The sequence below is a fragment of the Embiotoca jacksoni genome, unplaced genomic scaffold (genome assembly GCF_022577435.1).
Source record: "Embiotoca jacksoni isolate LCO1_2020_lvr unplaced genomic scaffold, fEmbJac1.0.p SCAF_31, whole genome shotgun sequence".
Lineage (NCBI taxonomy): Eukaryota > Metazoa > Chordata > Actinopteri > Embiotocidae > Embiotoca > Embiotoca jacksoni.
Window position 1 is genome coordinate 3,509,820 of NW_027185383.1, and position 16,865 is coordinate 3,526,684.

The 16,865-nt window shown below is 43.0% G+C and overlaps 3 protein-coding genes across 6 annotated transcripts; 2 read left to right on the forward strand and 1 right to left on the reverse strand.

Moving 5' to 3' along the window:
- Positions 1-145: 145 nt before the first annotated feature.
- LOC138207304 (UDP-glucuronosyltransferase 1A1-like) lies at positions 146-5,189 on the reverse strand. Of its 2 annotated transcripts, none has more exons than XM_069164443.1 (9): positions 4,570-5,189; positions 3,581-3,644; positions 3,353-3,501; positions 2,843-2,970; positions 2,548-2,641; positions 2,256-2,381; positions 2,089-2,176; positions 1,757-1,967; positions 146-1,588 (listed from the first exon to the last, which is right to left on the reverse strand). In XM_069164443.1, the coding sequence occupies exons 1-9, from the start codon at positions 5,098-5,100 to the stop codon at positions 1,318-1,320; spliced, it is 1,662 nt and encodes a 553-aa protein (XP_069020544.1). In that variant the 5' UTR covers positions 5,101-5,189; the 3' UTR covers positions 146-1,317. The 2 variants fall into 2 exon arrangements, with proteins under 2 accessions (XP_069020544.1, XP_069020543.1); XM_069164442.1 differs by having other exon boundaries at positions 1,757-1,976.
- Positions 5,190-6,817: 1,628 nt separating this feature from the next.
- LOC138207305 (uncharacterized) lies at positions 6,818-9,980 on the forward strand. Of its 3 annotated transcripts, none has more exons than XM_069164446.1 (6): positions 6,818-6,895; positions 7,533-7,595; positions 7,736-8,211; positions 8,994-9,069; positions 9,160-9,246; positions 9,333-9,980. In XM_069164446.1, exons 3-6 carry the CDS (start codon positions 7,770-7,772, stop codon positions 9,718-9,720), a joined length of 993 nt encoding a protein of 330 aa, XP_069020547.1. In that variant the 5' UTR covers positions 6,818-6,895; positions 7,533-7,595; positions 7,736-7,769; the 3' UTR covers positions 9,721-9,980. The 3 variants fall into 3 exon arrangements, with proteins under 3 accessions (XP_069020547.1, XP_069020546.1, XP_069020545.1); XM_069164445.1 differs by lacking the exon at positions 6,818-6,895 and adding an exon at positions 6,966-7,417; XM_069164444.1 differs by lacking the exon at positions 6,818-6,895 and adding an exon at positions 6,996-7,048.
- Positions 9,981-11,688: 1,708 nt separating this feature from the next.
- On the forward strand, positions 11,689-15,505 carry LOC138207307 (C-X-C chemokine receptor type 4-like). The gene is made up of 4 exons (XM_069164447.1): positions 11,689-13,888; positions 13,970-14,178; positions 14,272-14,555; positions 14,644-15,505. The coding sequence occupies exons 1-4, from the start codon at positions 13,874-13,876 to the stop codon at positions 15,237-15,239; spliced, it is 1,104 nt and encodes a 367-aa protein (XP_069020548.1). The 5' UTR covers positions 11,689-13,873; the 3' UTR covers positions 15,240-15,505.
- Positions 15,506-16,865: the final 1,360 nt, after the last annotated feature.

A 16,865-nucleotide genomic window follows, 5' to 3' on the forward strand; every position in this document is an offset into this window, starting at 1 on the left:
AAATGTCGTGGAGTAGAGAGTACAATAATTCTCTATAGATGCAGTGGAACTATAAACACCATGTCAATCATGATACTATACCGAGATCGTATAAAAGTAAATTGTCTATAAGCCTGAACACCAGGGAGCTTTAGCTGACTCAATATTACAGCAACAACTTTGTTTTATTGTTTAGTAACAACAACATAGATGTAATAATGCAGACATTGTAAAAGCATTTGTTGAATCGTATATATTCACACCACAACTTGCATGATGGCTCAGTGGGTCAACAATTCACTTACAGGACTTAACATACGAGGTATTAACCGCCTCACAAGAAGTTAAAAGCCTGGGACTCCCCACCGGCCACAACTGAAGAAACCCTCTGAATGACACGTAAAACATCTTTAAGAAACTGAAGTTCAGTCCTCTTTGAGTAAAACTTAGAAATCCCCCGACCTGGATGACAGAGAACCTTCACACAAAAATATTTGTATAATTTTGCCAGAGTCGGCTAAACAGCTAATTTGAATCCCTTAAGTCTCAACAGTGATAAAAGACGCATCATGTAAATACGTAAACATGACACAAATTTTTTTTTTTTAAATACGTGAATCCCAGGATTATATCACAGTGTTGTGGTAGGTTGTAATTCAGTGTTGTTTCGCATTTTGTTAAGTAAAACGAGTCATTAAGCTTTCCTGTGAAAATGTAATCATAGTGCCATGTTTTGAAGCAGGAACTCCAGTGAAGCAGCAAAAACTATTTTTAACAATATTGATTTCCACGAGCACAGATGTTAAATAGACGTTCAGAACATCCACCTCCACAAGTTTTTCCAAAATTTCTTAGGAGGTGAAAATGATCCAATTGTTTCTGTGTTTGAGATTAAAGCGTTATTGTTTAACGTGTTCTCGGCTAGCCTCTAATATGTGCCTTTTATGTGTCCTTTAAACATGAGGCGTGGAGGTACTCGGGCGGCTTCGCTCGTGCGGTGACTCTGTCAGAGGTTCTGCTGAGGGGATTCAAGTGGGGCTTTGCTGCTTTCACTGTTGCTCTGGCTGTCGAGTACACCATGTTCCCCCCAAAGAAGGGCGGCCACTAATGCTCATTATGGTCCCTCAAACCCAAAACCTACCTGATGGAGTCTCATCATATTCTGTATTTTCTGTTTATTAAATGTCTTTTTGATCACCACATGACTTTACTTGGTCTTCTTAAGGCTGTTTTGTAATATAACTTCACACACTTGCAATTAGGTTTTGACTGATAATTATGTATTTCTTAAAATTTCCCTTAAAAGAAAAAAACCAAAGAAGCATTTCCATAATCCTCTTACTCCTGCTTCCTCTTCCCGCTCAGTTTCCGGTAGCATAGTTTCATACATTTTGTTGTCAGTATGACAAAAACCAACGCTACAGCAGCCAGTACTGCTATCACATCCAGACAGAAGTACTGGATCCAGTTGAGGTCATGGACAGCAGCTCTGAGATGCGTCGCCCCTTTATGTCGCATCACAAATTCTGTCCAGTACACGGAGAGCTCAAGCGGGTCCACCGGCCGGTCGTTATGAAGAGCTGACAGCTTCTGCATGTTCTCTTTATAGCTGGACACACACACACACACACACACACACACACACACACACACACACACACACACACACACACACACAGGTAGGAGGGGTTGAAGAGTACAACAATGAAGTGAGGTAGATGGCGTGAAAATGAAATCCACAAAGGTCACAGTTTGAGCGACGGTCTGACCGCCTCACCTGGTGTCATTGATGAGCTGATTCAGTCCTTGAAGAAGACTTTCCGTGGTGATAAAAGTAATATCCAAGACGATTCCCGCTTCTCTGCTCGCCATCTTCTTGGCGTTGTCAGGCTGGTCCCCGCCCAGCGGCACCATCAGCATGGGAACAGCGTGACACAGGCCCTCAAACAGACCGTGTGAGCCGGCGTGAGTGATGAAAACACGAACTCCTGGATGGGCTAACACACAACACGTGCAGAGACATCAGACGTTATCATATGCGACGCATCACCCGTCGGCTCGGAGAATCGTGGGTCACATTTCAGGATGTGTCGACGTGGTGTCACGCACCCAGCAGGTCGTTCTGAGGCACCCATTTCATCACCTTCACATTTTCTGGGACGTTGTCAGGAAGCTGCCCGGTGAACCTCCAGATCACCTGTCGAAGTAGAAATTACAGAAGTTTTGATTGTTGCATTGATTTCTAATATAACAGATGTTGATAAATGTTCCCGTGCCTTCTGTGGAATCTGTCTGAAGGCATCGAAGAAGACAGAGGTGATCTCATCAGGCAGATCTGACACCATGGAGCCCAGAGTGAACACCACGAAGCCATGCTCTCCTGACACCCACGACTCCAGATCCTGCAAAAGTGTGAGCACAACACTTTCTTTGTATTCCTCACTTTCTTTCTATTCATCTCTCAGTCTTTCTGCTTCACAATCAGTGTTGCTAAATGAGCAGGAGGTAAAAAAACAACAACAACTACATGATGAATCTTAATTGTAATCTAAAATACATAGTTCTTACTTCAGGCAGAGGATTTCTCACATTGCAGTTGATTCCACCAACTAGTATGACATTCGGCATGAGGGGACGTGGTAACTCCAGCATGAAGTCCATCCTGGTTAAACAGAATCACAAGAGATGGAGAATTTAAAGACATTTTTTATTTCAGTGTGATTTAGTCGATAATTGTCACAGCAACAGGAAAGTCAAGAAAACTATTGGTGGATCAGTATTTAAATTAGTGCTTCTGCATATGACTATATTGGTGCAGCTATTCTTCTCCCAAATAACCCTAAGTTGCCTTTGTTCTCGTTACCTCAGCAGCCAGATAGCAGAGTCTGACAGCACTTCAGCCACGCTCACCTCCTCTCCCAGGAACCGATAGGCTATGTGGTCAAAGTGCCAATATAGCACTCTGCAGAACAACGGCTCCAGTAAAGCCACCTGTAGGTCAGGAAAAAAAGTTTATGTTAAGTAAGGTAAATTTTAACTGCACTAAAATTTAAGTTGTAAATTTGAGACGCCATGACCTGCATAATCCAGAACGTGCGATAAAGTAGGGAGACAAATTTGAAGGGTCCTAATTGGTCGAACTACATAACCATAACACGTTTTACAATTATATTTTTGCCTTATTACTAAGACGTGCGTAATAGAACAATTACTGTAGACGGGGAAGATATGTTAGAGTGACTTGAGTTGCACAATCTGCGGGGGCTGCATTAGTTTACCAAGTTAAATGGTCACCTATGAAACAGCAGAGTTTATTTAATGTAAGAAAAACTGAGCAGCATGTCCTCGCTCCTGTGCGTCTCTATGTGCTCACCAAAGTGTTGATCAGTCTCTCCTTGAAGTTCATCTTATCTGTGTATCCGGTGAAAAAGCGAGGCACGTAGGAGGGCGGGGACGGGCAGCCTGCAGAACTCATATCCAAGCCACACGGGATACCTCTCAGCAGGTTAATGGTCGGGAGACCTGGAAGGAGTTCAGCACAGACTGGTGAGAGACCGTAAAAACGCACAAACACAGATAATCCAAGTGTAGGGAAACTCACCTAATTTCCGAGCTATTAATGAGCCTGTCGGCACCATGGGGTCTGTCAGGACGGCATCGAAGCCCTACGAAGTGAAACAGTGAGCAGGGTCACCAGAAGAAAGAAGAAAAACTTCCAACAGCAATTAAGCAGCAATTAAGAAGTCTCTGTATCTTCTCCTATCTGGACTCACATGACACACCAGAAGAACAGCATGTCAATGGCACAGAGTTCACTCTTTTTATTATTCCTTCTCACATTTCCTCAGTCCCTTTGTGACTAAAGTGCATTTATTGAAGAACTGTACTGTACTGTACAATTTTGAGGTACCTTTTGTTTTATTTTAACAAGTGTTAAAGGTCCAATTATCCAGTATTTCACAGAAAAAGCAAAGAAAAAATAAATTTTTGTACCAGAATCTAATTTATTTATTTTCCAGCCTCATTAATTATCTCATGATCCTCCAGATTTATCTTCAGACACAATTGAAGGGCCTGACCCTGACATTAATAAACACTTCATTTAAGTACCTAAATAAAGCCATTAAAACTGGCTCCACTTCAGCCTCCTGCAACAGTAAAGGGATATGTCACAATGATGCAACAGTATTCACAATATGATAATAATAATCACCATATTATCATATTTTTCTGTTGAATGAGAACTTTTTCTTTTTATACTTTAACTTTAGATGATAATAGTTTTATTCGAGTGAAATTTTGATGTAGGACTTTTGCTTGTAATAACATCATTTCACATGATTATATTAGTATTTTACCCAAGTAAGGGATGTGCATGCTTCTTCAAACACTGTCCCAACTTCAACACAATAACATGAACCCTTCACAGTCTAATGCAATCCAGTGCAGCACAATCTCCAAAAAGTAGTTCAATCTCCGCCACGCTGACACCGTCTCAACAAGAGGCCTTAAAGATGTAGTATTATTTGCAATGTTTGAATTGGGCAATTGAATTGTATTCTATTTTACAGCATCTGTATTTGAACTCACCTGCTGTGCCAGATGTGATATGACACTGTCGTTGAACAGTATACTCTCTGCAGTGGTGTGAATTATGCCTGTGATCTTCTGTAACTGCGAGAATCGAGACATTACTTTGCTCAGGAAAGGTTGTGCAGATTTGTCCAGTATGTCCTTGTGTGTGGACAATACAGAGTCGATATAAGCCTGGTCATAAGGAACCGGATAGGTCAAGGTGTCGTAGTGTTTCCCCGGACCCATCCGCATGCTGATCTCTGGCATTACCACGGTAACCCTGTGTCCACGGCGACCCATTTCTTGGGCAATGGCTTTTACACCCACCCAGTGACTCCCATCCATGGGCACCACCAGCAGGTTGCCTAAAAAAGCTGAAGAACCGGTTCTACTTGCAGGAATGGTACCAGTGGCTTCAGCCTCTTTCGTCTTCACCTCCTCTGGTCCGGCGTCTTCTGCCACAGATCTCCTCATCGTGTCTGCAGCCCCGTTCACCTTCATCGCCACATTTAGCAGCAACAATACAAATACCGCTGCTTTCCTCATTGTTCTCTCTTCCTATGTATCAGCAGCTAACTGAATCCAGCACAGAGATAACAGCAGAGTAAAGGGAAGTAAAAAGTAGACAAAAAACCGCCCTCTTTCTCTGTTCTTTGAATGCTCCTGTGACCGTTCACTCCGTTCAGGCTCCTCTGTTTGGGTTGTTGAAATTCCTCTATGAATTAGCAGGGTTGTGTGTGTTCAAAGACCGCAACCAGTTTGTATCAGTCCTCACTGGCTGGCAGCCTGAGACCGCCGGTGGTTTAGTGTGTAATTCAAGGTGTTGTCTTTCACACATAAAAGAAAATGCATCGTCACTGTTAAAAGTGGGGAAAAGGTCAATGGAGGTAAAGGTGGTGGATGTTTTTGGACTCACCACGTGAGTTGTTGCATGAATCTTAAGTTTGAATGCTTAATCAATAAGAGTATTTATTTGCGTAACGTTAAGAGTACAGCGTGTATCAACTTAGAATAGCTGGACTGTGTATTAATCATGAGACAGCGTTAGATAGCAGAAAATCTTCATACATGTTGCTTCCTGAATGTCAGGTGGTCTCAGGACTGTGAATGTTAGATCAAACCCATTGTGTCAGGACACATGACACGACAGCAGATGTGGAACCCCCAACGATAAAGTCAAGAACTTAACCAGCTTAAAAAGAAGTTCTTGGTACTTCTGCCTCGCGAGAACACTCGGCTTATTGAGACCTTGATTTTCAATAAACTTACATTGCATCAGACTTCAAAGACTCTGCGTATGATTACGATGACTGCAAATAATGTGAAGGGACCAGAGCATCTAGGCCCGCCGAGAATTTCCACCACAAAATGTCAGGGATTTTGCAGACACAGCGTTTATGTGCACTTTATTAATCCCATTATTCTCCACTGAGAGGTGAAACTGGGGGAGAAAACCTGATGGTATTTTAACCCACAATCAACCCTGTTTCTCCTGATCATTTCATCCAGTATGGTAAAACGTGTGAAGGCTCTGTAGTAGCAGAGCGGCCACGAGATTGTTGTTTTCTGATTCTTTGATTTGTTTGTGTGAATTTGCACAACAGCAGCTGGTTCCCGTGATGCATCGTCATGTTATTTTTAGCCCCTGTCTTGTAAATGTGTCCTGTGTCAAAATGAGCCCTTAAAACCACCATCAGAATAGAATAATTTCCTTTATTGATATTGTACTGGCATACAATAAAAGTTCAGGCACATCACCCATAAAAACAAACTGGAATATAGGCCTATATAATTATTTTAGTTTTCACAGGCAGACATTTAGACTTAGATTAAAAAGCACAGGTGTTCAGTTGTCCACCCTGAACCTGTACTAAAAGATGAGAAACCAAATTCATGGTCAACTTTGTTAATTGCACGTACAATTAGACGTATCAAAATAGGTCCCGAGACAAAGGTGTGCTCGCATAGTGTTCAGAGAGAAAGCTGTGTTTCATCAAATTACCACAAACTACCAGATGCAAAGAAAACCCGAAGAGCAGGCAGCGAATATTGTATTTACTGTTATGAAAAAAAAAGACTTGTTCAAAACTGTAAGGAGTTAAGACAATAAGACGGAGTCACACAACAGGTGGAAGAAAATAATACCTGCGAATTGAGGCTTTTAGTTTGTTTTGTTTAGTTGTGACTTCCCACCATTCAGACCCTTTTCCAGTTGGTGGCGCCATTTCTTTTTTTTTTTACTTTTTTTTTTTTTTTTTTTTTTTTTTTTTCTCCCAAAACATTAAAAGAAGAAGCAACACGCTCGGGACAAAACACCGTGCACCGCCTCGCGCACCTCCAGGTAGGTTGTCCTCGAGCCCCGCGACACGAGTCACTGAAGCCCGCGAGCCAATATGTGAACACGTAAGCAGGGAGATCTTTCACAGTCAGGTGTCGAGTCAAAACCGATCAGGAACATGTCGGATCACGTAACATGTGACGGAATAGGGAGGAAGTAAGTTTAAAGACGAGCTGCGATGCGTAACGAGGCGCGAGCTCTGCTCCGATGTCCGTCCTCGGGACGTCCGGGTTCACCTGGACTCCGGTTCGCTTAGCCGGGATGCTAAAATGAGCTAAACAACAGTTTGGGCTTCGGGGGAAGCTCAGGGCCTCAGACCGACAACGGCTGGAGATTTGATACGAGTTGATCTCGATCCGACATGTTTATGTTTGTGCGTAAAGGGACGTTTAATTGGATCATTTGTTGATGACGCAACAAATCAGGCAGCGCTGTCAGTTTAGTCACGTGTCCACCGGACGTCCACAACATGGAGAGATGAGCACTGGTCATGTTCAGTTCAGTGTCTGCAGTAACAACTGAAAGGTCACCTCACAACAAACCGGAGATACACGAGATCAGATTTATAATTCTGTGGTGTTTTTTTTGTTGTTGTTTTGATTATTTGTCCAAGGAGATTTGTTGTCTTTCTATTTTGCAGGTATGATGCGGATGGATTGGATTCATTCATTCATTCGTTGTCCATTAAAGTAAAATGTTACAGGTAAGACGAAAGGGAACGTTTTCAGCCTCTGTTAAATAGTGAAATCAAATACAGTCGTGCGCCTTAATGACCACATGCCGATTGCAGTGCACTTTACATCTGCCGTGTCCTGACGGGTCCCCTGGTGCTCTCTGTCACAGGTCCTATGAGTATTGTGTGAAGTGGAAAAGATCCATGTATCGCCGACGTGCCTCCAGACTGCCGAAGGCCTCCAAGCAGAGCCCCCAGAGGAGTGTCCTGCCAAATGAAGAGGTCACCCGGCGTAAAGGGAAAGGTCAGAGGCCGACGGCATCGCTGAGGAGGGCCGAACCCGGTGACGCGGATCAGGGGGAGCAGCGCGACATCCTCGACATCATCAACAGCGCTCATGAAGCTGAGCGTGGCGCCCAGAAGGACCACGGAGAGTCTGTGCGGGTGCCTGATAGCGCACTGGACGAGTCGGACGACGACGGCGGCGGCTCACTCTGCAGCGGCCGAGCTTCTGATTGTGTCCTCCCGCATGATGTCACCCCCCAGAAACAGAGGCCTGCTCAGGACCTGTGCCCGTCCTGTCGGAGGCTCTATCAGAGGGCAAAGAGGATAAAAGCACCAATCAAAAACAGACTGCTGGACAATGGTGAGTGAACTCCTTCTTTGTACGAGCAACATGAATAATAATGTTTTGTCTGGCAGGAGAAATGGGGTCACTGCTGCAGCGAGAAAAGATGAATGTTTTCATTGTAATTCTTCAGTTATTCTCCTTTAATGAGCGCTGCTCTGATTGTTTCAGCGCTATGAGTCATGAATAACACACATTCCTGAAGTTATCCTCATTTTGTGTGAACCATCCTATCAAGCAGCTGCATCCAAATAAAATGGGAAAATCTGTCAACATATTTTTTTGGACATCCTAAATCTACTGTAGAAAATTATATTTTCAGCTAGTTTTTGCTGGCAGGATTATATTTCATGGTATGAACAAGAACCAATCTTCTAACTTCTAGGTTTCACACCACTGTATGTCTACTCAGCAATAGACGGATCCACGTTGTTGTTGTTTTTTTTGCTGTTATTGACATGACGTCACCATAAAACTCTGATTAGCGTCATAACCTTATTGAGTGGATGCAGCCCCCCAAAAAAATATAAGACCGGATCTGTTGTTGTCACAATCTTATTTTCAAGATAGAATATATAAAATAAAACAAGGACAGAATCATAAAAAGATTGTTTACAGTGACCATATCTACAGAGAAAGTGTTCAGATATTTGTGCATAACACTAATGTGTGTGTTTGTTTTTTCACAACTTTTACAAGAAATAAGACGTGAGACAGTAGAAACGTTTCCAAGTTGAAATATAGCCACGTGAAAAGCACTACATTCACTCCAACTCCCTGTAACAACTTGTGTTCCTCAGATCCCAAGTCCCTGACATGTGACCAGTGGGCCCTCGTCAAGAAGTGGACACCGGGACGGCGGCCCAAAGCAAGCAGGTGCGAATCGCGTTTGTGGCTTCAACACTGTTATTCCAGTCCACTTGCTCTCTCAGCTGATTACAGCTGCGCATGCTCTTGTTTCGTCAGGAAGATGTTGAGCCGCGTACGGTTCGAGCCGTGTGCAGCGGCGGGGGGATCGTCAGCCTGCGCGAGGCCGCACGCTTTCCTCCAGAGGTAAATGCGATTGCGCGCGCGACGCGCAGTTCGGATCGGTGCGCCCGTTTTTCATGTAAAATGACTCGTGCTCGTTTTTGCGTCAGGAACCTGCGACGACGCGTCGGAGCGCCGGCGAAAACGGAGAGGAAGAAGAACAGGAGGAAGAGAACGGGAGGAGATTCTCGGGGCTCCCGTGTTGCCAAGCAACAGCATCTCCACACCGACAGCCACCACGTCAGCTGCACGGACGATGACACGCTCAGCTTTCACAGCGGCCAGCACAGTTTCGAGGCCGGCGGTGATCAAGACGGCGAAGATCAAGCGGACACGGATCTGAAAACTGAGTTGGTTCCCTCCTCGGTAACCCTGGAAACCACCAAGCAAAGAGAGGCCCCGCCCCGGCCGAGGGCGTCGAGGAAGACGATGGGATTCAGAGACTTGCTCGCCCAGCTGAGGGGCAACAGCAGCGTGGTCGTCAGAGAAACACGTTAGCAGGGTGACTCCGAAGTTCTCTTTAAACTAACCGCTCCAGCTTGAGGCTTCAGTCAGTGAAGCAGCTTTTACTCGTGATGTTTCGTTGGTCTTCAGTGTTGTTCGGCCCGGCTGCTCTTCTGTTATTTCCTTGAGTTTAGTCACCGGGTTCAGTTGCTGTCGCACGCTGTCATTTTTTTTGTTTGTTAAATTTTAAAATAGTGTTTAAAGTTTCACACAACAGGAAAACTGAATAAATGTGTTTTGTTATTTACATTGAATTTACTCTTTGCCTTTTGATAATTGCAGCACAATCAGATTATCACTCTGTAGCTGCGCCCCAGCTCCATAACACACCTCAGTCGAAGCAGCTTATGAGTATAAAATATCTTCACACTCAAATAAAGAACACTAAAAATGTAGACTGTTGTCCCACAATGCAGTGCAACCAGGAAATGGAGAGCGTTCTCACAGCAGAAAACAAACACCCTTTCTGTGTCCAAAATCACTCCCTATTTACTCAAATTTGTAGTTTTCTATTTTAGTGCCCGAGTGTGAAAATGTAACCAATGTGTAGTCTACTGTGACATTAAAGCAGCGTGTACTCTACTGTGCTGCCATTCAGAAATGCAACGGTGTCGGTCGCATGTCTCGGCAGCTTTCGATGAGGACTCAAAGTGATGATGTAGGGTCTGAAATCTCAGTTTACTGCTCACGACAGAGCGAAGTGTCCGTTGTGTCGGGAGGAGTGAATGAGGAGGGATTTCAGACAACCTCCATGTTTGAGTGGGCCGTCGATGACACAGTGCACAGAGAAAGGATGCTCATAAATAGATCTGGGAAAGTTTCAAAAAACGACTGGATGTCTATGTCTTCCACATGATCTACAAAAAGGCAAAAACAGAATACTATATACTATCAGTATAAAAACAGTATAATCTATACTATATACTATCAGTATAAAAACAGTTTGCTCTATACTATATACTATCAGTATAAAAACAGTTTACTATATACTATCAGTATAAAAACAGTTTACTCTATACTATATACTATCAGTATAAAAACAGTTTACTCTATACTATATACTATCAGTATAAAAACAGTTTACTATATACTATCAGTATAAAAACAGAATACTATATACTATCAGTATAAAAACAGTTTACTCTATACTATATACTATCAGTATAAAAACAGTTTACTATATACTATATACTATCAGTATAAAAACAGAATACTATATACTATCAGTATAAAAACAGTTTACTCTATACTATATACTATCAGTATAAAAACAGTATACTCTATACTATATACTATCAGTATAAAAACAGAATACTATATACTATCAGTATAAAAACAGTTTACTCTATACTATATACTATCAGTATAAAAACAGTTTACTATATACTATATACTATCAGTATAAAAACAGAATACTATATACTATCAGTATAAAAACAGTTTACTCTATACTATATACTATCAGTATAAAAACAGTTTATACTATATACTATCAGTATAAAAACAGTTTACTATATACTATATACTATCAGTATAAAAACAGTATACTCTATACTATATACTATCAGTATAAAAACAGTTTACTATATACTATACACTATCAGTATAAAAACAGTTTACTATATACTATCAGTATAAAAACAGTTTACTATATACTATCAGTATAAAAACAGTTTACTCTATACTATATACTATCAGTATAAAAACAGTTTACTATATACTATTAGTATAAAAACAGTTTACTATATACTATCAGTATAAAAACAGTTTACTCTATATTATATACTATCAGTATAAAAACAGTACAATCTATACTATATACTATCAGTATAAAAACAGTATACTCTATACTATATACTATCAGTATAAAAACAGTATACTATATATGGTGTGTGTTTGCTGATGGCAGGTCGTGGCCAGGAGCCACTCTCTGAAAACATGGTAGAGATATTAGCTTATTTTTAACTCTTCCTGAAAGTTGTAGTACTGCTTACAGGTTGTGGGCTGTGTTTTTCTAAAAGCCCACATGGTGGTGCTACTTGTTTTCATAATGGGAGCATACAAAAATACTCTGTAGCTCAGAGCAGTGTTACAATGTGAAGACCTCGGGTACAAAGAGCACACACATCATAGGGAGTGCTCATGTAAGGGTTGTATGGGTAATGCAGTGACATACATAGATACATATAGGTCATGCACGCAAGCAATTATATTTCCTACAGCATATTTCGTACACATGGGCAGTTCAGTGTGCTTCACAGAGGTTAAAGCAAAAATAAGTAATATATAAAGATAAGCTACAATGAGGCCCTGTGATGGACTTGGGACCTGTCCAGGGTGAACCCTGCCTTCAACCAGTGAGCTGGGATAGGCTCAACCCTGTTCAGGATAAAGCGGGTATAGATAATGGATGGATGGATGGAAGATACAATGACTATGATTAAGACAACAGAGCACAGTTGATAAAATAGGAATTAAGAAGGAAGTCATTAAGAGATAGGAATATCAAAGAGAATACAAAGTGCATACAACGGATTAAAAAGATAATTTTAAGCCTGAGACGTCAGCACCCCACCAGCAGAGACAGGAGGTCTACTTAACTGTAAAGTGCAATGGGGTTAAAAATTGAGAGGGAGCTCAATCACAGGCACATGCAAAGAGTCATGTTTTTAATCTGGATTTAAAAAAACATGAAGGAGTGAGCTGAGTGATGCAAGCCTGCATTGTTGTCACTGCAGGTGTAACGATGATGACATGACCAGAGTCCTGCACTTGGTACAGCTGCATGTAAGGCAGGTTTTAATTGATGTAATTACTTACACCTGTGTGGCTCCTAAATGTCTTAAAGCTGCACAGTCTGTGAAAACATTCAGTGCAGGATTACCAAGTGATCAGGAACATGGTGTTGAGCAAAAAGCAGACATGAGTCTTTTCTAAAAACAGCAGTTTTCCACAGCAGTGTTGTTTTTTGGAGATTTTTACGCTGATAGTGCTGAATGTTGAGGAAGGGTGGGGAGAGTGAGATGCAGATAAGCAGGCCGGGGATTCAGTCATGACACTTTTAACCGGGTTTTTTTTCTGAGTTTGTTTGTTTTGGAGTTTGGTTACTGTTTACTTCTTGGATTAGTGTATTGGAGGAGGATGGGGATTTACAGTTTGAGCTGCCACATCAGGAAATGTGTCTGCTGACAGAGTCTGTATCACACAAGGACGAGAGACATGGAGGGAGTTTATTGATTAATTGATCAGTTTACAACTTAATTAGATTTATATCAAACATGTGAAATTCAGGGGGGGGAACAAGGCCATTAAACACTTTATTTTTTATTTTTCAGTCTTTAGATGATGAAATATATTTTTAATACTCAGGAAATTATTGACATTTTACTGTCATTTTTTTCAGTTCGTAATGCATTACTGATATTTAACTTTAAATTAATTAACTTTTTTCAAACTAGTCAATCAATTAACTGAATGTAAAAGTTACTATTAACTCCGCTGGCACACTCCAGGCTCCAGGCTGCGTTCCTGCTCACATCAAGTGTTGTAACAACCCTTTTATTTTTCTCTCAGAAAGGTGACGCACTGATGTTGCAGCCTCGCGCTTCAGCGACAGTGAAAGTTCTTCCAGTAGTGTGTTGAACAGAAGTGATCAGAGGAGGGCTGATAACCATCATCTCACATTCATTTGCAGAATCTCTCCCTCCTGTTCTCCAATACGTCTCTGTGTCTCCTTCTCACGCGGGTATGCATCACATAAGACAGTGACGTAAATCAGACGAGTGTGTTCACACTGCGGTGGCAGCTGTTACTCCTGCTGTTGTCCTAATTTAACCGAGCATGGAGTTTGGAGACACACACACACACATTATTTATTGTCTGATTGTCATCTTTCCTATTGCCAATAGGTCCTGATTATCACAAACCAGAGGTCTCAGGGCTAAAACAATTCAAACACACACACAGAGCACCACAGCATCCTGTGATAGATCCACTATCAGCACCTGACACCTCGAAAACAGGAAAAACGTTTCAGCACAGATGTGTTGGAGTGTTTTCGGGGAGGAGCATGAACACAACTATAAAACCCCTGCAGACAGAAATCTCCGCTCCACTCTGCTGAGAAAGGAGAGCGTCTGTCTCCGTCATGTCGTACTATGAGGTAAGAACTGTCTGGAACTTTTATCTGACTTCATAAATCTGTCAAATCCTTTTCCTTCATCATCCTGTCATCTGTCTCCAGCACATCTTCTTGGACTACGACGTCAATTACACAGGATCCGGGTCTGGTTCTGGAGAACTGGGAGTGGACCTGGAGGAGCCGTGCAATGTGGAGCACGTGATGACGGCTGAGCTGCAGCAGGTCTTCTTGCCTGTGGTCTACGCCTTCATCTTCACCCTGGGCATCACCGGAAACGGCCTGGTCGTGGTGGTGCTGGGCTGCCAGCGCAGGTGAGCGGACGCGAGGAGGTGGAGGAGTTAAAGCTTGAATTGAAAGGAAGGGTGAGAAAAGGAATTGAAATTGGATGTTCACTTTGTCTACAGGTCCAAATGCAGCCTCACAGACCGGTACCGCCTCCATCTCTCGGCTGCTGACCTCCTCTTCGTCCTGGCGCTGCCTTTCTGGGCCGTGGACGCAGCTCTGACCGACTGGCGCTTCGGAGCAGCCACCTGCATCGGCGTGCACGTCATCTACACGGTCAACCTGTACGGCAGCGTGCTCATCCTGGCATTCATCAGCCTGGACCGCTACCTGGCGGTGGTCCGAGCCACAGACACCAACACCGGCGGGCTGAGGCAGCTGCTGGCTCACAGACTGGTGTATATAGGTGAGTATCAAAGATTGCTCGGGCCTCTGCTGATGTTTCTGTCTCCTATTCCAGTCCCTCACTTATTTATATCTTCTTTTCTCTGCAGGTGCCTGGTTGCCCGCTGGCCTCCTGGCAGTCCCAGACTTGATCTTCGCCCGAACTCAGGAGGGAGGAGAAGGCTCCACTCTGTGCCAGCGGTTCTACCCAGCAGACAGTGCTCCTCTCTGGGTCGCAGTCTTCCACCTTCAGCTGGTCCTGGTGGGTCTGCTGATCCCCGGCCTGGTTCTCCTGGTGTGTTACTGCATCATTGTCACCCGGCTGACCCGAGGTCCACTGGGCGGCCAGAGGCAGAAGCGGCGGGCGGTGCGGACCACCATCGCCTTGGTGCTCTGCTTCTTCGTGTGCTGGCTCCCCTACGGAGTGGGCATCTCTGTGGACACTTTGCTGCGCCTGGAGGTCCTGCCCCGCAGCTGCAGGCTGGAGGCTGCATTAGGTGTCTGGCTGTCCGTGGCCGAGCCCATGGCGTTCGCTCACTGCTGCCTGAACCCGCTGCTGTACGCCTTCCTGGGGGCCGGGTTCAAGAGTTCGGCCCGCAGAGCCCTCAATCTGAGCCGGGCCTCCAGTTTGAAGATTTTACCTCGAAGACGCCCGGGGGCCTCCACGACCACCGAGTCCGAGTCCTCCAGTTTACATTCCAGCTAGTGTTTGCTTGTGCTGGGGGTGTGTGTATACTGTATATAATGGATATATATGCATATATATATATATATATATATATATATATATATATATATATATATATATATATATATGCATATATATGTGTGTGGGGGTGTGTGAGGAAGTTCAAACAAAGTGTCTGATAAAGTAAGGAGCAGTCTGCTGGCCCATGACTGGTCTTCTTGTAAATAAGGTTGTTCTGTTGCTGTGTTGATGTTTTGTTGGCCTACATGTTTGTAATAAAATATGCAAAATACTCCTATTTGTGAACGTGGCTTTTTTTTAATTTATTTATTTTTTAATCTTTTTTGTTTCCTGACTGAAACAGTCCCTCAACCACATCTAACGCCTCACTAAACAGCTCTCATTCTCAGGTAGATATTAAAATCCCCAACTACACAAATACAAAGGTAAATAATGACATGGGAGATGAAGGTATTTGTTTATCATAAAAGACACTTTAAAAAGAGACAGGAACGATTGAATAGAGAGAACAACAAGCCTGAAATGTATTTGGTCTTAATTGTTGGTCAATAGTTGAATTCCTGATTGGAAATACTCTACGTTAAGTTTGGTGTTTTGGGAGCAGAGCTACTGATTCCCAGTATGTGACGGGATGTGTGCTTCTAATCGCATTAATCATCAGCTCGTCTCGCTTCATTCTGATTCCTTATCACTCATCTGTGTGACAGCTGAACTCACTGATCCACAGTATGAACACGGTACAGTTCCTTTCCAAAATTGAAACTTTTTAGATGTGACGTGTGATAGCCAGGTGTATCAGAGTCCGTGTCCGTGTGTGTGTGTGTGTGTGTGTGTGTGTGTGTGTGTGTGTGTGTGTGTGTGTGTGTGTGTGTGTGTGTGTGTGTGTGTGTGTGTGTGTGTGTGTGTTTGTTTGTTTGTTTTGGGGTTGCAGGTTAGATTTATGGTGATGATATAAACAGTTTGACTCTTCTACGTGAGAAACAAGGAAGCATGTAGGAGTCAGGAGGTCCACTTTTTTCCAGTACTTTAATGCACTCACACACACACACACACACACACATACACAGATATAAGTGCTTCCCACGTGCTTTACTTCCACTTGGAAGTGAGAGAAACAGAAGCTGGAAGTTTACTGTGTCCTGTTTCCTGGAGTGAGGATGAGAAGGATGAAGAGGATGAGGAAGAGAGGTTATGAGAGAGACACAGAAGAAAAATACAGTACAGTAAGTCAGCCAGCACCACAGTGAAGGTTTGACTCTGTGACAGTGAGTCACTCAAGTCGAACAGCACTTCCTGATGTGGCTCGTACAGGCTGATGTATAGAAATGTTTGTAGAGAAATATACAGAAAACACTTACCTGGTACCTTTTCATACAAGTCACACACACACACACACACACACACACACACACACACACACACACACACACACACACACACACACACACACACACACACACACACATCTCCATCCAACACATATACACACCAACGCACACAAACATACTCACACATACACAACATGCACTTCTATTCATAGTGTATTCAAAACAGGAAGGACTTCCTGCAGCTCATTTTAGGAAAAACAAGGAGTTAAAACAATCAAAGAGGCGAGCAGCTCTG

Coding starts and splice junctions, on each gene's coding strand:
- LOC138207304 (XM_069164442.1), bottom strand. CDS start 5,100: ATGAGGAAAGCAGCGGTATTTGTATTGTTGCTGCTAAATGTGGCGATG. Junction 2,382..2,547: donor TGAGAAATCCTCTGCCTGAA/GTAAGAACTATG, acceptor ACACTTTTGCAG/GATCTGGAGTCGTGGGTGTC. Junction 1,977..2,088: donor GCCTCAGAACGACCTGCTGG/GTGCGTGACACC, acceptor GTTGTGTGTTAG/CCCATCCAGGAGTTCGTGTT.
- LOC138207305 (XM_069164444.1), top strand. CDS start 7,011: ATGTCGGATCACGTAACATGTGACGGAATAGGGAGGAA. Junction 8,212..8,993: donor AAACAGACTGCTGGACAATG/GTGAGTGAACTC, acceptor TGTGTTCCTCAG/ATCCCAAGTCCCTGACATGT. Junction 9,070..9,159: donor CGGCGGCCCAAAGCAAGCAG/GTGCGAATCGCG, acceptor TTGTTTCGTCAG/GAAGATGTTGAGCCGCGTAC.
- LOC138207307 (XM_069164447.1), top strand. Junction 14,179..14,271: donor GTGCTGGGCTGCCAGCGCAG/GTGAGCGGACGC, acceptor CTTTGTCTACAG/GTCCAAATGCAGCCTCACAG. Junction 14,556..14,643: donor TCACAGACTGGTGTATATAG/GTGAGTATCAAA, acceptor TTTTCTCTGCAG/GTGCCTGGTTGCCCGCTGGC.